Source organism: Pezoporus flaviventris, unplaced genomic scaffold, assembly GCF_033815535.1.
Source record: "Pezoporus flaviventris isolate CSIRO_AGI_PZ_B2104156 unplaced genomic scaffold, CSIRO_AGI_Pfla_v1 ptg000014l, whole genome shotgun sequence".
Taxonomy (NCBI): domain Eukaryota; kingdom Metazoa; phylum Chordata; class Aves; order Psittaciformes; family Psittacidae; genus Pezoporus; species Pezoporus flaviventris.
The window spans coordinates 1472982-1491605 of record NW_026892562.1 but is presented as its reverse complement, the minus strand read 5'-3'; the positions used below and the strand labels follow the sequence as shown (position 1 = coordinate 1491605).

The 18624-nt window shown below is 40.2% G+C and overlaps 1 protein-coding gene across 1 annotated transcript; it reads left to right on the top strand.

Annotated features, from left to right (window-relative positions):
- Positions 1 to 3432: 3432 nt before the first annotated feature.
- LTO1 (LTO1 maturation factor of ABCE1) lies at positions 3433 to 7828 on the top strand. The gene is made up of 5 exons (XM_061453108.1): positions 3433 to 3583; positions 4928 to 5033; positions 6072 to 6142; positions 7138 to 7255; positions 7614 to 7828. The coding sequence occupies exons 1-5, from the start codon at positions 3525 to 3527 to the stop codon at positions 7680 to 7682; spliced, it is 423 nt and encodes a 140-aa protein (XP_061309092.1). The 5' UTR covers positions 3433 to 3524; the 3' UTR covers positions 7683 to 7828.
- The last annotated feature ends 10796 nt before the right edge of the window (positions 7829 to 18624 follow it).

The following is an 18624-nucleotide window of genomic DNA, read 5'->3' as shown; positions in this document are numbered from 1 at the left end:
GGAGATTAAGATCATCAAGTTCCAACCCCTCTGCCATGGGCAGGGACACCTCACACTACACCATGTCACCCAAGGCTCTGTCCAACCTGGCCTTGAACACTGCCACGGATGGAGCATTCACAGCTTCCCGGGACAACCCATTCCAGTGCCTCACTACCCTCACAGGGAAGAACTTCCACCTTATATTCAATCTAAACTTCCGCTGTTTAACCTGTTACCCCTTGTCCTATCACTACAGTCCCTAATGAAGAGTCCCTCCCCAGCATCCCTACAGCCCCCCTTTCAGATACTGGAAGGCTGCTATGAGGTCTCCACGCAGCCTTCTCTTCTCCAGGCTGAACAGCCCCAACTTTCTCAGCTTGTCTTCATACAGGAGGTGCTCCAGTCCCCTGATCATCCTCATGGCCCTCCTCTGGACTTGTTCCAACAGTTCCATGTCCTTTTTATGTTGAGGACAGAACTTCACTCCAGTGCAGTGCAGGTGAGGTCTCACAAGAGCAGAGTAAAGGGGCAGGGTCACCTCCTTCGACCTGCTGGTCACACTCCTTTTGATGCAGCCCAGGATACGGTTGGCTTTCTGGGCTGCAAGCGCACACTGAAGCTGTCTCATTCATTTTCTCATTGACCAACACCCCCAAGTCCTTCTCCACAGGGCTGCTCTGAATCTCTTCTCTGCCCAACTTGTAGCTGTGCCTGGGATTGCTCCGACCCAGGAGTAGGACCTTGCACTTGTCATGGTTAAACTCCATAAGGTTGGCATCAGCCCATCTCACAAGGGTGTCAAGGTCCCTCTGGATGGCATTCCTTCCCTCCAGCGTATCAATCAAACCGCACAGCTTGGCGTCATCAGCAAACTGGCTGAGGGCGCACTCAATCCCACTGTCCATGTCACCCACAAAGATGTTGAACAGGACTGGTCCCAACACCGATCCCAGAGGGACACCACTCGTTACTGGTCTCCAGCTGGACATTGAGTCATTGACCACAACTCTTTGCATGCAGCCATCCAGCCACATGCAAGTTGGTTAATTCCGGAAGTTTTCAGGCCTGGAACATTCTAGTTTCTGGTTTTCTTTCCCAGTTTTGATCAGGCACTGTATTGTCTTTGAATATTAGATACCTTTCAAGACTTTTTTTTTTTTTTTAAGAAGCAAAAATCAGAAAACAAAATAAATATGTGCTTTTAATGTTTGGTCAGCAAAGATTTACTTTTAATTTTCTGCTAAAAAGAAACCAAACAGTTTTAATGGGAAACACAGCAAATAGAGGGTAAACTGTTTAATTTAACCAGAAAGAGATCTTTTCAGTAGATGTAACATCGTTGTTCATGGATATTGCTCAAGAGCACAAAGATGAGTGACCTTACATTTTTAAACAGCATCTTGAGCTCTCCAGTGACTCTGCTGAGAACTCTGGATTTGCATCTTCTCGCAGAAGTACATTTCTTACTGCAACAGGATAGTTAGAGGTTGGTTGAATATTTATTCAGACAGAGGGAAGATGCCAGGAGCTAAATTACCCACACCGCTTCCTGGAACACTTTAGTTTTCCTTGGAGATTTCTCATCCAAGTTCTGACTAAACCTGGCTGCTTTGTTTATAAAATCTGGAATGGTCACAGCTTGAGTTGGAAGGATTACTGGAAAATGCTTTCCCTACCATCAGGCACCTGACTTGGTCAGGAACTTGCTGTGCAAAACCTCGACACACCACTGCCTTTGGTTCTGTGGGAATGTAAACACCACCTCCACCTTTCACCATATACCTCCCAGCTGATCATCATTTCTCAAAGCCAGCAGGACAATTGCAGTGCTTTCATTTGCAACAGTACATTTTTACAGCCTTAAAAGGTTTTTAAAGATCAGGTGTCAACTGTCCCCTTGTGAAGTCTCAATTAGAAGCTATGATGTGCAAATACAAGGTGTTAAAATAGCGGGAAGACTGTAGGAAAGGAGATTCTGGGCATCTTCATTTCCACATTGAAGAAGTGTAAAAAGCTATAAATCCTTTATTCAAGAGCCATAATATCAACTTTACCTCTGCTGAAAGCACTGAAATGATGTTCATGGAAAATTTGGGAGTACTCTTTCTACCCTGACAGAGTACTTTGTATATGGATAGAGAACAACAAATGAAAGAACTACACTTTCTTTTCCCAAAAATGTTATGGAAACCAACCCTCCTTTTGGGAAGCATAAGGCATATTTTCAGGATTTTCCATCAATCCCACGGTCTACTGAGATCAAAGAACCATTCCATTAACATCCAAAGAAAGATTTAAGCTGTAGCTATTAGCTTAGAGGAAACCTTTGGGACACCTGATATTCCCACTGACCTCATTGAACAGTGTATCTTTGTGATTGTGTGGTTGTAAAGCAGATTGGTATACACACCTAACAAATCTTCAGTGTTTTTATGTGAGATACAGTGATATCTACACTTTAAATTAATGCAGAAAACACACTGGCCAGCTCACTACAGTCACTCAAGATAAATCAGGACAGCCTGCTGTGGTGGAGCATTTTTAATGGACTGGGATTGATAGGACAAGGGGTAATGGGTTTAAACTGAAACAGGGGAAGTTCAGGTTAGATATAAGGAAGAAGTTCTTTCCCGTGAGGGTGGTGAGGTACTGGCAGAGGTTGCCCAGAGCAGCTGTGGCTTCCACATCCCTGGCAGTGTTCAAAGCCAGGTTGGATGGGGCTTAGAGCAACCCAGTCCAGTGGAAGGTGTCCCTGCCTGTGGCAGGAGATTGGAACTAGATGAACTTCAATCCAAATCAGTCTGGGATCCTGTGATTGTTGTATCTAGTTATCTAAACCTTTAGCAGCACGACTTTACTTTCACTCTAATGTAGTTTTTCTCTTTAGACCCTCCTCTGGATTTTAAAGCTGTGTTTTCAAATCCTCTTCTCTCCTGTGCTTGGTTTGGAGGGTAACAGACCTGCTGTACCTCTACTGGGATTGGCTTCTGTGTGCCTAAAGCCACATTTTCACTAAAGAATGTAATACAACAGTGAGTTAACATGAAAATATATGCTTATAAATGAGTATAAACTCTTCCTGTTACCAGTGTGGATCGATAATACCAAATACGTGTAATAAAGCCGTCTAGAAAGCACGATGAAGCTTGATTCAGGTATTTACATCATGCGTTTTGGGGTATATACATCAAAAATACACGACTTGAAGCTCAGAACCACCTCCGAACAACGCCACACCGGCTTGTGCCGGAGCCGGAGGGGTAGATGGAAGCGCAACCCCTCCAGCACCAGCAGTTCCTCCGTCCCCGACTCGGCGGTGGCGCTCGGGCGCCCCCTGCCGCCGCGCCGCCGTTCACCGGGGGGGGGGAGCAGACGCAAGGAGGCGTGGTCAGAGCACGTTCAGGCCACGCCTTCTGTCTTCGCCGAGCTCAGGCGGCGGGGGGAGGGGCGGGGTTACGCCCTTGCGCACTGGAGCAGCCGTCGCCCCTCCGGCTCGCCGTCGTTTCCCGGCATGCCCAGAGGCTGCGATTGGTGGCGGTGTGATGGCGGCTGTGACGGTGGGCCGTGACATGTTTGAGGAGATCGTGATGGCCGAGGAGAGGTGCGGTGGGTCGGGGTGCTCTGGCTGGAGCCCAGGGACGTTGTGGGGCCGGCGGAGCTGCTGTGGGTAATGGTCGACGGAGCGGGAGAAAGGGAGGGGACCCCCGGGTTTAGCCTTGGGCCTAGTCCTGGACGTCTGCAGTCCGCGGTAGGAGTTGAGAAGAGAAAAATGAGGGGTGAAGGGGGGTAAAAGGAGTGAGGTCAGGGCTTTAGCTCGGCACTGGTGAGGCTGCACCTCGAATCCTGTGTTGGTTCTGGGCTCCTCACTGCAAGAGAGACATTGAGGTCCTGGAGCAGGTCCAGAGAAGGGCAGCGGAGCTGGTGAAGGGCCTGGAGCACAAGTGTGATGAGGAACCGCTGAGGGAACTGGGGGGTTCAGTCTGGAGAAGAGAAGGCTCAGGGGGGGCCTTATCACTCTCTACAATTAGCTGAAAGGAGGATGGAGCCAGGAGGGGGCTGGTCTCTGCTCCCAGGAACAAGTGACAGGACAAGAGGAAATGGCCTTTAGCTGCACCAGGAGAGGTTTAGACTGGAGATTAGGAACAGTTTCTTCCCCAGAGAGTGTTCAGGCATTGGAACAGGCTGCCCAGGGCAGTAGTGGAGTCACCATCCCTGGGAGTGTACACAGACCGTGTAGACGAAGCCCTCAGTGCCATGGTTTAGTGATGGCCTTGGTAGTGCTGGGGAACGGTTGGACTTGGTGATCTTAAAGGTCCTTTCCAACCTGTTTGATTCTGTGATTCCATAATGAGTCCAGGGAGGGGGTGAGGAAGGAGAAGAGTGGGGGAAATTAAAATCATAGAATCAACTGGGTTGGAAAAGACCTTCGTGATCATCAAGCTCAACCAGCCCCCTGGTTCTGCATTTGCATGTGGAGCCTGTTCAGTGTCAAGGGGTAGAAGCTGAGCTCCCCACAGGTGTGTGGCATTTCAGTGCCACCACATCCCTACTACCTGTATTCCTAGGCCAAAATTCTCCTCTTTGCTGTTGCTGAGTGACCGACCTGTGCAATCTGGGCTCTTCCACCATGTGGAAACCTGAACCAGAGTTGAGAGCTTGTAGTTTGTAGTGTTATTTTGGTGAAAGTGTTGATCTGCACTGTGGAGTTTATTGTTCTTGGCAAATTGTTATAAACATGTTTGGAAAGAACACAGAATGTGTAATTGAATCTTAATTTAAACCAATATTGTGTATCTGAATATGGGTAGTTGCATTTTGGAGGTGGTTTTTGGTTTTTTCTTTTGTGTTTTTTTTTTTTGCATGGTTTTATTCCTGGAACTTGCTTGTATGCAGTGTGACTGATATGAAAGTGGCTGACAAAAAAGTTATCCTTCTGTCTTCACAGGTTTCATGGTGAAGGGTATCAGGAGGGGTATGCTGAAGGCAGTTGTGTTGGAGTTTTTGAGGGAAGGAGATATGGATCACTCCATGGTGCCAAGATTGGGTCTGAGGTAAATGGGAAAATACTTCAGAATCACAATGAGAATCACAATGTTTTTGTCATTAGAAAATTACTGTACTGCAGAAACTGTTAGATAAAGTTCCATATTTTGGTAGCCTGACACCTGCTATATCATACTGCTATGTATGTGTCCAAGAGGCCCCATAAGGCTAGTTTGAAGTGGTGTTTTGATCTGAACAGTTAAATAGGTGAGTTTATGTTTCCTGAACTTATTTTCTAGATGGGATTTTGATTTTATTTTGTTTTGAGAGCGAGGATAAAGAAGAAACCAATTCAAACAAGCTTGCTCAGAAAAAAATTAGGATGGACTATACAATTATTTCTGTAACCCAAAACTGTGGCTGAAGGTGCTCCTGTACTGTCTCCTGTGGCTCAGCATTAGAGAAAAACATGGAATGTTGGATGGAGAACCATCAAGGGGCAGTTCTGATGTCTCTGTTACACTTTTTGTTATTTCTAATAGTGGGAGAGTTGATTAGTTGAGGCACTGTTGTTTAGAACATGGGAGTCAGTCCTGTGTGTTGGCACACACACTGAATCGGTAAGCCTTCCTAGAAATGAAAGGACTGGAGAGTGCTGTTGAACAACCTTAACTTGTCTTGTATGTTCAGGTTTCACAGAATCACAGGCTTGTTTGGGTTGGAAGGGATCTTCAAGCTCATCCAGTTCCAACCCCCTGCTATAGGCAGGGACACCTTCCACTAGACCAGGTTGCTCCAAGCTCTATCCAACCTGGCCCTGAACACTGCCAGGGATTATTGAACACTACCAAGTTTATCATTTATTATCCTTTGTTACCGAGCAGATCCTTACAAGAAGTTTTCAGTGTCTGTAACACAGGTAGCCTTCATTTATTCCACCCTAATTTATTGAACTTCCTAGCATAGAAACAGGAATCCAGTGTATCCAGTGATTTGTTTCCTGAAGAAAGGGTTACAATGTAGTGCTTTATTTCTGTTTGACTATATATACTGTATATATATACACTGTTTATACCACATACGTATATTTCTCCCCCGACATTCAGATTGGCTACTACCTTGGGTTTGCACGGACATGGCAGTGTCTGCTCCAGAAATGCACAGATGAAAAGAACAGGTAAGGTTAAAAAAAAAAAGATTTACTGGTCTTTAATACTGTTTCAAATTACGGTATCCACTTTTGCTTCTTGCTCAGTACAAAAGAAATACTGAAAAACTAGAAGAAAGGTGAGCAGAGGGCCCTAGGGTGGTATAATATGCTGGAGCATGTGATACTGAAAAGAGGGTAAGGGACCTTGGTTTCGTCAGCCTGCAGAAAAGAAGGTAAGGGAGATACCTAGTGGTACCACAAAAGAGGAAATTCTAGGTAAGGTGGAGGCATGTTCCTTGCGGAATTGTACAGTAAAAGGACCACAGGCAACTTTCACCATTTGAAACAAGTTCTCATGGGGCATAAGGAGAAGTCCCTTTCCAATGCAAGCAGCTGAGCACAGGGACAAGTTGTCCAAAGAGACTCTAGAAGGCTCATCTTTGTAGCTTTTCAGAATCTGCTTGGATTCTGAATCTGCCCTGAGCAGCCTTACCTAGCTTTGAAGTTGGGCCAGCTTCTGTAGAAGGTGGACGAGATGGCTTCAGCTGTCCCTTTCAACCTACATTTTTGTATTACTTTCATTCTTTTCTTTGTATATTTTTCCTATCCACTGTTGATTAATTTATCTGACAGAATTGCCACCATATGTCAGCTGTTTTGATGTGTTCTGGTGAGCTTTTTTATTGGTTTCCTTAGTTTGCTCTGTCATCTAATCAGTATTTCTGAAGATTCTTGAATATTTCTCAACTTTTAGCAGTTAAGTTAAAAGGGAAACTTTGACTTTGTCAGTTGTGCTACAGCTGAATTTCTGATTACGGCTTAAATATCTATCAAATACACACTCTCAGTGAGCTAAATGGGAGAAGTTGAAGTAGGGAAGGATGGAAGTTGAAGTAAAGAAGGATGGAGGGCTGGGTCCTACACACTGAATTATATATAAGTATTGGTATAATTTTCATATTGATAGATTGGAAGATTTTCTGCAGTAGGCTCATTGTATTTTCTGTTTTGATCTTTTATAGCAAAAAGATAAGGGCTCTGGATTCCTTAATAAGGATGATTCAGAAATCCCCATATGAAGATCCTACTTACGATAAGCTGCAAGAAGATCTGGAAAAAATCAGAGGAAAATTTAAACAGGTTTGTAGGATTAAGTTGTTATTTTAGAACAGTGGTATTAATTTCTGGAAATTTTTAGTCTCTAAGCCTGCTCAAAGCCACAGTATTAGCACAGAGCAGTTCTTGTTCTCCTTTTGCAGTCATAGTAAAACACTTTAAGTGAATTAAATGAACATACTTGATAGTTGAAAATTCCCAAACTGATAGCAAATGCAAAATAAAAGAAAAAAATGTGTTTGAAAGGGAAAAGTTGTAAATGTTATTTGACAATGAATTACAAGTGGGACCAGAAGAAGAGAAATGGAGAAACTGGGAATTTTGTTGAACATTCTTCTTGGAAAAGAGACTCTTTGAAACACTTTTGTGTATTCTTTTTTAGGTTTGTACAATGCTAAATGTTCAGTCTGATTTTAGAATCAGTACTGAAAGCTCTTCCCTAACATTTTGAATATAACAGATGAAGGTAAACATGGATGACCAAAGAAGAAACATTAAAAGAACAGATAACTGGAGAAGCATTTATCTACTCTTACTTTAAACAAAATCACAGTAGCGAAGGAGTGCTAAGTATTAAAGGGGAAAGAGAAAACCATTAAGCTTGCAAGAGTACTTCTTGTATGTCACTTAACATTTATTATCTCCCAGTTTTACTTGAGAGCACTGAAACACTGTTAAATAGAAATATTTGATTTAACTAGCCTTGCACTGAAAGATTTAATTCCTCAAAAGGAAAATGTACACATTTGCAATGTTTCCTTATTTAAAGAGTGTATGTTAGATAAAAATCTGTGTATGCAGATCATGCAGTTTACACAATGTGTAGGTATTGTAGGTGAAGTAAAATATAATTAGTTGCCTGTAAACTTTGCAGTAGGAATCATTGTGAGTAAAGGATAGAATGACAAAGTCAGAATGGGAAGGAGAAAGATTAAGATACCTGCTCATAAAGTAGCTGCAGCTCAGAACCTAAAAAAAACCTACCAAACCCCCCCAAACTCAAACAGCAAACAATATAATGATCAGTGAGAGAAACACGACTATAGAAGAGTTGATACTGATTTTCTATATATATATCAGTACCATTTATCAAGGAATAGATTCTTATTTTCCAGTCTTGAATATGTACTTGTTAGTCTTACTAAAAAAAAAAAAAAAAGAGGATGCTATGTTGAAGAGAAGCACAGGCACTTACTTTATCTTTATTTAAAAGATAATTTAGGTTGCTGGATGTCTTTGCATACCATTTGCAAGATATGATGAGTTCTAGAAGACCTTTCATCAGTTGTTACTTATGCTGGCTAAGTCCATACAGTGTAGTGTAGGTTCGTAAAGACAGATTTGAGTCCTATGGCTGTCAGAAGCTGTATGCAGGGTAAAGTATCTCAGGTGAAGGGAATGTTTTAATATAGCTATATCCTTGACCAGCACTGCTGTGTGCCATCTAGACTTCAGCTCTGGTTTACTTGTACAGCTTTTTTATTATACAAGAAAATAACTTGAATTTTTAGATTGTCACTGTGTAGTCACATCTGGGATGTAAAGCACATCCATTCTGCTAAAAGTTTTTGATTTTGGACTTCGAAGATAATTCTGATGAATGTAAGAAGGGAGTTGTGTGCATTTGTGTCAACTTATGTCAAAACAATCTGCTGGTTTTTGTCTGTTGCCTGTGTAAGTAAGCCATTTCCTTAGTGACTTTTCTTTAATAACCAAGCAGTCAATGACAGTTCCTTTGAAAATGGGTTTGATGGAAAATCTCTCATTTAATTTTATTTATAGCAAATTATTAGAATAAATTATTATCTAAATATATATTTAGATACACATATTTAACTATAAAGATTGTAGCAATCAGGATTTCAAACTGGGATGAGCCAGGTTTAGGGTTGCCTATGATGTCTTTAATTTGGCTCCGTATGTGTGTCCATACTGATGGAGTCTCTTCTTCCACAAGTCTATTTCCTGAGTATCTTGTGTTTCATGTCTTGTATGAGCCTAAAGGTGTTTATTAAAGGAGGTATGGTTAAAATTTATGTTGGGTATGTAGTTGTGTACTTTGGTGCCAATTTTTAAAACACTTCTGCAACCAATTTTGGGGTTTTCTGTGGTGTCCAGGCTGTAGCAGTGGAGTTTTCATAGCATACTGGAGGGGTATTTTTATACCTTATTTACAGCTGTAAAGCTGTAAAGCCCAGGTTATGTCAAGACTGTTGATTTGCCTTAACCAATGTGAAGTGTCTACTGTGGCTCATTCCAAGTAATTTTGCATTTTAAGTAGTTGAATACTTCAGAACGCGCTTCTCGCTAGTATCAAGAGTGGCCGAGTACTGAGCTTTTTTGCATGTTGGTATTTTTTGCCTGTGTTTCTCAGACCACTCACCTAGAAAATGAGGAACAGTAGTTAGCAAACACCTGTGAAAGGGATGTGCTTAAGCCAGCTAGAATGCTAATGGAGAAATAAAAAATTCCATCAAAATTTCAAAACCCAGTGTTCAGTTTTTGTGACATAGAAGCTTATGATATCATTTCTGTCCTTCTTTGTCAACATCTTCCTAAAATCTGTAACAAATGAAACAGATTCTTACAAATGGCTTTGGTAGTTCCACGCCCTGCATATCCATCCTCTTGAGTGCTGGGGACTCTGCTGGAATCTTTAATCTTCAATTACTTTAAGTAATTAAAGACCCTATCAGAAGATCTGTGCACAGAGAGGCTGAATAAAGCTGTGGACCACAGTCATTCAGACTTTTCCTGGTTTGAATGCTCAGCTGTGCAGCTTAAGTATTGATTTAAAGACTGGGTGGAAAAGGGAAATAGTGCAATCTTGTAGATTATAATATTGGTTATTAATAAAGTAGGACATAGGGATTGTTGCTTTGTGCTAAGTCATCAAACAAGTTTGGAATTGTGCAGAAGTACTTGATCTGTTAAGAACAGTTAAAATGTTCTGAAAGTTGCTAAGACTTAAATATCTGTCACTGTGTTTACCACCTCTAGATACTGCTCAGTAGGTAGGGAGGAATGTTTGAAACGTTGAACGTTTCTTGCCTGGGCTGTGTTCTGGCTTGTTTTGTTTCTTCATGATCGTAATTCTCTCATCTGAAAGCAGGAAATACAGAATTGTATTAAAAGATGCGTACAAGACTTGATTACTGCTGGGGTACTGCTGGTCCCGAAGAATTGCTGTTGAGGTATGAAATATGTGTGTTCTAGTATGCACATAGAACCTGTGCCAACTCATATTGCTAGCTTTATGGATAAATGCCATTTAAAGAAAGAAAAATATAGACTGGTTTAAATACTCTGGGTAAGCAGGATTATTTTTGGCTAGTATAGTACATGTTTTGGTCTGTGTACTTAGAAATTCTAGAAAGGTAGCACATTTTTATTGATTATTTTTAAACAGATTCTGTTGAGACAAAATTAGGAGGTTCAATTTTTCAGTAGATTTGTTCTAAAATTTATGTAGGTTTTGGCTTTTCAGGAGATGGAAGAGAGAGTTTAAGCCCTATGATGTATCTATGAATGCTTATTTGTGCTTTGACTGTAAATACAACTTCTTATATTGGAACAGTGGGAGTTCCATCTGTCAGAAGTCTGCCAAAGCTGTGTATTTTATTAGATACAGCCTTCTGTTTCAAGATCTGATTTAGTAATCTTAGATTCTTTTCTAGTTTTGCTCTCAAATGAAAGTGGGTGGCTTGTTTGAACATTTGTGTTTGGGTTTTTTTGTAATGTCCTGTAGTTACTCAGCAGTGTTGCATGCGGAAAGGGAATGCTGATGATATTAAGGAATGTCATTTTCTGGAGCTAAAGGTGTGGGCAAGGTAAGGATAAGACTCCTCTGGGTAATTGCTTTCTTAAACAGTTTCTGCAGTGATAGCAGTGGGAAGCACAACGTATTTATTGACAAAGTGCTGGTGTTGGTGTGCCTAATGATCTGAGGGATATAGTTCAAAATCTGCTGGTATATTAGAATTATCTGAAGTCCTGGATTAGAATGTTGATTTCTGATGGGATTTTGTGCAGGACACTCCAGAGAAGGTTACAACAAAGCTTGATCAGGCAGACAGAGCAATGTGTGTGTGATGCTATATCTCATCTTCATCTTACAGAGAAAGGCTTTGGTTTGAAACAAAAGTTGTAATATTTCTGCTGTTGTTTATATTTTTGGTACTACTCAGTATGAATGTTAGTGCCTTTTGAATACTGCTCTTTGCAGCTTGTTATGGTAATGGGTTCTATCTAATTACAGCCTAAAAAAAATCAGCTTTCATATTTTGGCAAGTAACCATGATTCTCGTTTTAGTTTGCCAGAGTTGTTTTTTTTAAATGGCTAAAGTTATGACAGTACACATTACCACACAAATGTATATATCACCAGAGAAAATGGAGGTCTGGGAGATGTGAAATGAGTTCAGCAATTTCCCAGTTGCGTATTTTGGTGTCTAGTACAACATATAAAGGCCAGGTAGAGCAATCTGGTACTGAAGTGTTTCAGTGTGTCCCAGTGTTTGGAGTTGTAGAAGCAGCTCACTTCCTGTTGCTGTTAATATTAACAAAGCTTTGTGCTTCATTTTGAAAGCAGTCTTCTAAGTATATAAATCCATGCACTCAGACTTGAAAAGTAATGGTTTCTGTAGCAGAGACAAGAAGAGATCTTGGAGCTCTTGGATTCTTTGGGATTGTCTAGACTACACTATGCAGTGGGGTAATATCTGTGCTAAAATTAAACCTATCTTAATGCAGCAGAAAGAGTATCCCTATGTTAATAGGGATACTATTAGCCAAAGTACGGATATAGGTAATGTACAATGCTGTTAAATATCCAGTTAGTTCACTTGTAGCGAACTTGAATCTCTCTTTGGCATCACACTGTGAATATTCCTACATTAATCACAAGAGTATTTATTCCCGAAGTGTAATCATTACATACTTGCAGCATTTTTCATCCTGAAGTTCAAGTACTGTGCAACTTCTGAAAACACAGATAGCTCTACCAAATGATGTAATACTGTGTGGAAGGAATCGCAATCACTAAGATTATCCAAAACATAGCCAACATAGGAGACTTTGGAAGTCTTTATTAAGACAAAGTAATAAGTCCCCCTTCAAAGGTAATCAGCTATAGTAAGTGCCAGTTGATTCTCAAGGGACTTGCTATGCAGTTTTTTAATTTTTCTAGTATTATTAATTGTTCTTTTTAGTTATTATATTCCGTATCAACATGTAATTGACCAGTAATACAGTACTCTGTGTACCTGGTTTTGGCATGGCAAAATTGCCTACAGATTTCTTAATAAGAAACAGGATACAGCTTCGCCTTAAAAAAAAAGTTAGAAGGATTGATTGTAGTCATGCCGAATTTGGATGGGTGGCATCTGAAATAATGGCACACTGACTGAATGGATTTAATTGATGCTTGTTTATAATAAAATCAGTGTTTATTTTAGCAAAATGCTTAGGCAGAAACGTTGATTATTCAGTTCTCATCCCAGCTCTGCACTAGATGGAATCAACATCAGTATTTGTTACTTTCATTTTTTTTTTATTTTATTGTTTAGCAGCATATTTTGCTGCTTTATCTCAACATAATAGTAATTACAATTCTTAACAATTAGCATCTTCAGTATTCTGAACAACACTGCATGGTATCTTTCTTGATAGTAGGAACTATGAGTCAGCAGTCCTTTAATTTTTTTAGTTGCAGCTATTGTTCCAGCAGCAAGCTTTACTTCTATTGTCCACTGTTTGTCCAGCTCATGTTTACTGGACTGTGGGAACGGATTAGGGTTTCATGGCTTTTTTTTCCTTCTTGCATAAACACTTGATCAAAGACATTCCTTGGATGACAAAACACTGTATACTGTGTCACACAGTCCTGACCAGACTGCATGCACAGTAGTTTAAAAACACATGCCTACATTGTTCTCTAAACTGGCTTCGTTTTTTTTTTCTCTTTTCAGTGTATGTGCAGACATTGAAGTTTTGAGACCCCTTTTGCCTTTCACACATACAGAGGTTATTGTTAATAAGCACTTAATGGTTTCTGAAATCCAAGTAAAACCCCAAATTATTATTTGAAACTAAGAACTGATAGAATAGAATGTCACTTTGGAACAGAGCTGGAGGTTACATCTTCAGTGTATTTGCTTCTTGAGGAAACCTTGGTCATGGTGCAGTTAGTCAAGTGCACTGTAAACCTAAAACTGCATGGACTTTGGGCACCATTTTATGTGTCATATCCAGAACACCTGAATAAAACAGAGAATGATTTGAGCATAGTTTAGGAGTTCATAAACCTGCTTCACCATAGGTAGCTTGTTAGAACCACATGTTGAGATGAGGATCTGGCTCATGATGTTGTATGTCTTGCTCTTCTTTTAAGTTTTACGCAGTGAAATGAGGTCAAGTTCACAAAAATCCAGTAGCATCTTAATTTCTCAAAGTCCTGAGAACGAAACAAATTGTGTTATGGGAAAAATGTGGAGAAGACTGTTCAAGGAGCTTTGGCTTGTGATTTGCTTGAAATTCTCCTTCAGCAGAAACATAGGAGAAGTGGAAGGAGATCCCTGAAGGCACTTTAAGCAGGTTTACAAGGAGGGCTGTATTTAGGTAGATTAGAAGGTTGTTTTGAGGATGAGAGCACCTTTGTCTTTCCACAGACATGAGGCTTTGCATATACTTGTTTGACTCTGCACCTCTGTTGAGTACTATCATGCACAAGTGAAGAAAGGTGAAAGCTTTCACTTACATTGGAAAGGTATTGTCCATAAGAAAGGAACCTTCCTGATCCTTTGCAGTCCAAGGGTCTCCATAAAAAGGGAAACCTGAATTAATATGTAGCTGGTAGATTTATTGTCTCAAAGGAACGAAGTGGTCGACAGAAATAGCTATTGAGTCAAAACTATGAAATAAATGCGTTATGTTTGCAAGAAATAATGTTTACTTTTGAGTAAATAATTGCTGATGCCTTCTGGAAATCTTGGGACAATGTTGTTCCTGTGCATACAAAAAGAACATGGCTATATATAACAATATACATTTCCTGAAGATGTTGTTTTCGTATTTAAAGCAGCCAAATGTAAAGAGCTATGGCCTGCAGGTGTTCGAAGAGCAAAAAGCTCTTAAAAAATAATACCCTGTATTCAAACAAACTATAGTGATAAAATCTAATAAAAGGAGAACTAAAACATCAAAAGTTCAATTGTCCATTTCAGACAGTTTGCCATCAGAGTAGTGACTTGGGACACTGGGTCACTTGTTCTGTGCTGGCTCAAGTGCATTGTCGTAATGCTCTAGTGGTAGTTTAGCCATCCTTGTTAAATAACTTGCCCATCTCAACCCAGTTCCTTGAAGACTGGTGCTTATGTTACAGATAACATCCTTACGGTGGGTTGCATGTTAGCTGTCATAGGAGACCAGGCTTTTAATGGAATATACCTTGATGGTGGATTAAGACAAGTGTCACAGCATGCTCGGGTGGGATGGATGGAGTAACAAAACCACACCACTTGGCAACATATAATCTAAAATTGATTAATTTAGCAGGTTGGAAATGGTGAGTGGATACCAATTTACATTCTGTAATCCACACACTAAATGAACAAGTCAAAGCCCTAGACTTTAGTCCCATGAACCCAGGAGGACTCTTGATCCAACTAGTCAGCATGTCAGGTCCTGTCCTGTGCATGTGGTGTTGCTTTGATTAGTGACATGGTTTAGTGGTGGCCTTGGCAGTGCTGGGGGAACAGTTGGATTTGATGGTCTTAAAGGTCTTTTCTGACCCAGTTGATTCTGTGGTTCTATGATTATATTAGATACCTGTACCTGGAGCTCTCTCCAACCCTGAGGGTAGCACCCTTTTAACCAATTACTGCTTTATATATTTACAAGCAGTCCCAGGCCGTTCTCTTTTTTTACATATCCAAGGCCAGTTACTGGTGGGGAGGAGGTTCCTATTGCCCTGTGTTCACCCACTCCAAATGTGTTACGGAGTGTGAATTTAGCAACAGTTGCCTAATGAGGTTCTTTACTTCTTTGTTTCCCAGTTCATGCCACATTAGCCAGAGCTGACCAGATGTAGTCAAGGTCTTACTTGACCAGGCAGTCTTTGACTTTCAGATAGGCTTCACCCCTTGACAGACATGTTGGCAGGGAAGATTGTATTGTGACTGGCCACTAACATGGGAGAGGACAGACTGGTATTCTGCTTTTGAGATTGATCACTACATGGGGGTTTTATTTTAATTGAAATAAACACTAATTGTTGTAGTTCTTCAGTGATATTATTACAAAGAAGTAACATAAGCTGTAATTAAAGTGAGAGATGAAAACCACACGAATTTTTTTTTTTTTCATTCTGTGTTAGAGGGAAGACATCTAACAGCTACTAAACACAGCCTCCTGTGTCCAGAAACGCAATTCGAGACAAGTAAAAAGCTGCTTTAACCTTTGTCTGTGTGTGTTTGGTAGTGACTGTTTCCTAAAAGCTTGGGGCTGTTCTGTGAAGGAATGGATGCTCTGAAGACCACATTAAAAACATCTTCAGGAGTTTAGTAGAAGTGGTGGTATGTACCCCAGGAGCAGATCTGTTTGCCACACACTGTGAATGGTTGTCCTGCATCAACAGGGCCCCTGCAGAGTAAAGATATGCTGCCCGTGTTCCTTATTGCTCCTTTGCTGTAAGCACAGTTTTTCTGCTAGTAATACCCTCTTTAGGTAAGAATCCTCAAGAAAAAGATAGCTGTGAATCCTCAGTGACTTCCCTGAAAAATGAGACATTTTAATATATGGTCTTCATGCAGGCATAAAGTATGACGGATCTAAGTGAGGTTCTGCAGATGCTGATAGGATCAAGAACCTATTTCCATTTTCCCTCTTAAATGGCTATCACATTAACGAAACAAAAGGGTAACTTGTGCCTTGCTCCTAAATTTGTGCTTCTTGACCTTAAAGAACAAAATGAGAAGTCTACGAAGTCTCACATTATCAGTGCAATCCAGGTGACTAATTTGCAGCCGCTTTCTTATTGTCTGATTGGAATATTGGGTGGAACTCAGTCAAAAGCCGTATGTGAATCCATGTTTGCCATGCCAATACAATTGCTATTATCAGTTACATTTGTGGGATCGTAAAAATACCATGTTTGTCTAAAGAGATACATTTCTCATAAAATGATGCTGGCAGGAATTCATTAAAATGTCATCATTTGCAGCTTTACTGCATTTGTCCCATTGTAGCTTTTCAGTGACGTTGCCAGGAATCTTTACCAGAGTATCTAACCCACATGCCTGGGTCATTCTTATAACTTCTTTGAAATAATAGCTCAAAGCTTCACTTTCTCCTCTATCTTTTAGAGTTTTCTATCACTTAAAATGCCAGATAAACTTGACTGTAAGTGGGTTCCAAGTTTTTGCATTTAACAGATCTTGTTTATTCTTTTTATTTTAATAAAGAGTATGTGAATTGAAGTGTTCAGAAAGGTCCAAGCTTGTTGGAATTCAGCAATGGAATTGAGGAGGTTTTGGGGAGGGCTTTCTGAGGTTTTTCTGTGCACACATCTCAATCTGATGTAAGAAAAGACGGTAGTTTTCCCTTTAATAAGATACAATATAGCCTAGCTGAACATGCGTATTTTTTTACAGCCTACAGTAAATTGTTTTTTTTTGCTGCATTCTTGTCTTCCTGCCCTTTGCAATGTAATACTGGCATAGTTCACTCAACATTCAAATTTAGTAGTTGCATTTAGAGATGATGTTTGGGACACAGAAAATGTAAATAACAGAGGTGACTATGTGGGCTTAAACCTTCTGAACTCACAGAACACTTCAGTTGCTTTAATGGAGTTTATAAAATGGATAAGAAAGGCAAGACCCATTTAATATGTTCAACAAAATGCAGGTTTAAATTTCTCACTGAATCATATTGGTTTTATCAGCAAAATGGTTTTTGTCCTAAATGGACAAACCCCTCAATTTTCAAGCATTTAAAATCAGAAGAGTTAGCCATCAGTGATACAGAAGTGAGCCCTTTTTTTTGTCTTCTTTGAAATAGGCTGAAATTTTGCAGAAAACTGATAAAGGATCTGTGTGGAAAAAATTAGTTGGTTTTGACAGGGTCCAGTTCAAGCTTTGGCGTGATCTGTATTTAAAATTACTTCGAATATAGTTCAGATCATCTTTCAGTGCTATACAGGTCTTCCTCAGTGGCCTACCAGTATAATTTGCCCGTATTGAGGCACTTTACCCCTTTTGAATGGAAAAAAAGCAGCTCCCACTACGTACTGGTATTACTTCACTTAGCCAATCTGTGATTTCACAGCAGGCCGCATTTTTCAGGTTTCTGTCTGAAATGACTGGGAACTGTCAGTCTAATAAAAGTTCAGCCAGGATTCTTCTGATGCAGGTGGTTTCTCATCTATTGGTAACTGCACTGAGACTCATTTTGCACTGGGCTGTGATTAACATTAGGTGTTAGCTCAAGAGTTTCATTTTTCATTTCCTTTTGTGTACTTACTGCAAAGAATGTGAAGTTTAGTCAGTGGGAAACTCAGAAGGCAGATACTAGATTACTAATTTTTCTTAGGACACACAACATTTGATGCTTTGCATAGATTTTTGGTGTTTTTTAAGGCAGAAATACAGGGTAAATAGTCAAATCCATAGGTTATAAGCCTGACCATCTCTACTAAGTATAAGCTGTTTCTGCTGTGTCCTGCTTTGGTAATAATTGATAATTGATAATCCCCAGTTTTCAGAGATATTTTGGAATGTGAATAGAGATGGGTTATTTTTCAGTGACATGGTTTAGTGGTGGACTTGGCAGTGCTGGGGGAATGGTTGGACTTGATGATCTTAAAGGTCTTTCCAACCTGGTGATTCTATGATTTTATACATTAATTTCTGCCCTTCTAGGTCCATTTCTTCTTTATGTATTTTTAGTAGGGTTTTACATTTTCAGGCTTATTCCCTGTTATCTTAGTCATAAAATAGCAAGATACAAAAGCTGTGCATGAGGAGAAGGGATAGAAAAGGCAGGTTAACCTCACTGCTGCAATCTTCTGTAAAGGTATCTAAGACACAAAACCTTATGCTGTTAAATAAATACAAATAAGTATTCTGTATTATCCTACACCTACTCTATTTTACCTTTTAGTGACAAGAACCACCAAGTGCTATTTTACTTTATGTTTAAAATAAAGTCTTCAGCAAAAACTGCTGCTTTAAAAACACACATCACTGTGACAAGTAGTCACCTACCCATGGCCAAAAACCCCTGTGGTTTCCTAAAATAACAAAAGGTCTTCAGCATTGCAACTATTAAAGCATAGAGTCAAAACCAAAGAATGTCACGTGGTTTACTCACTGCATCAGGTGGTTACTGCCTTT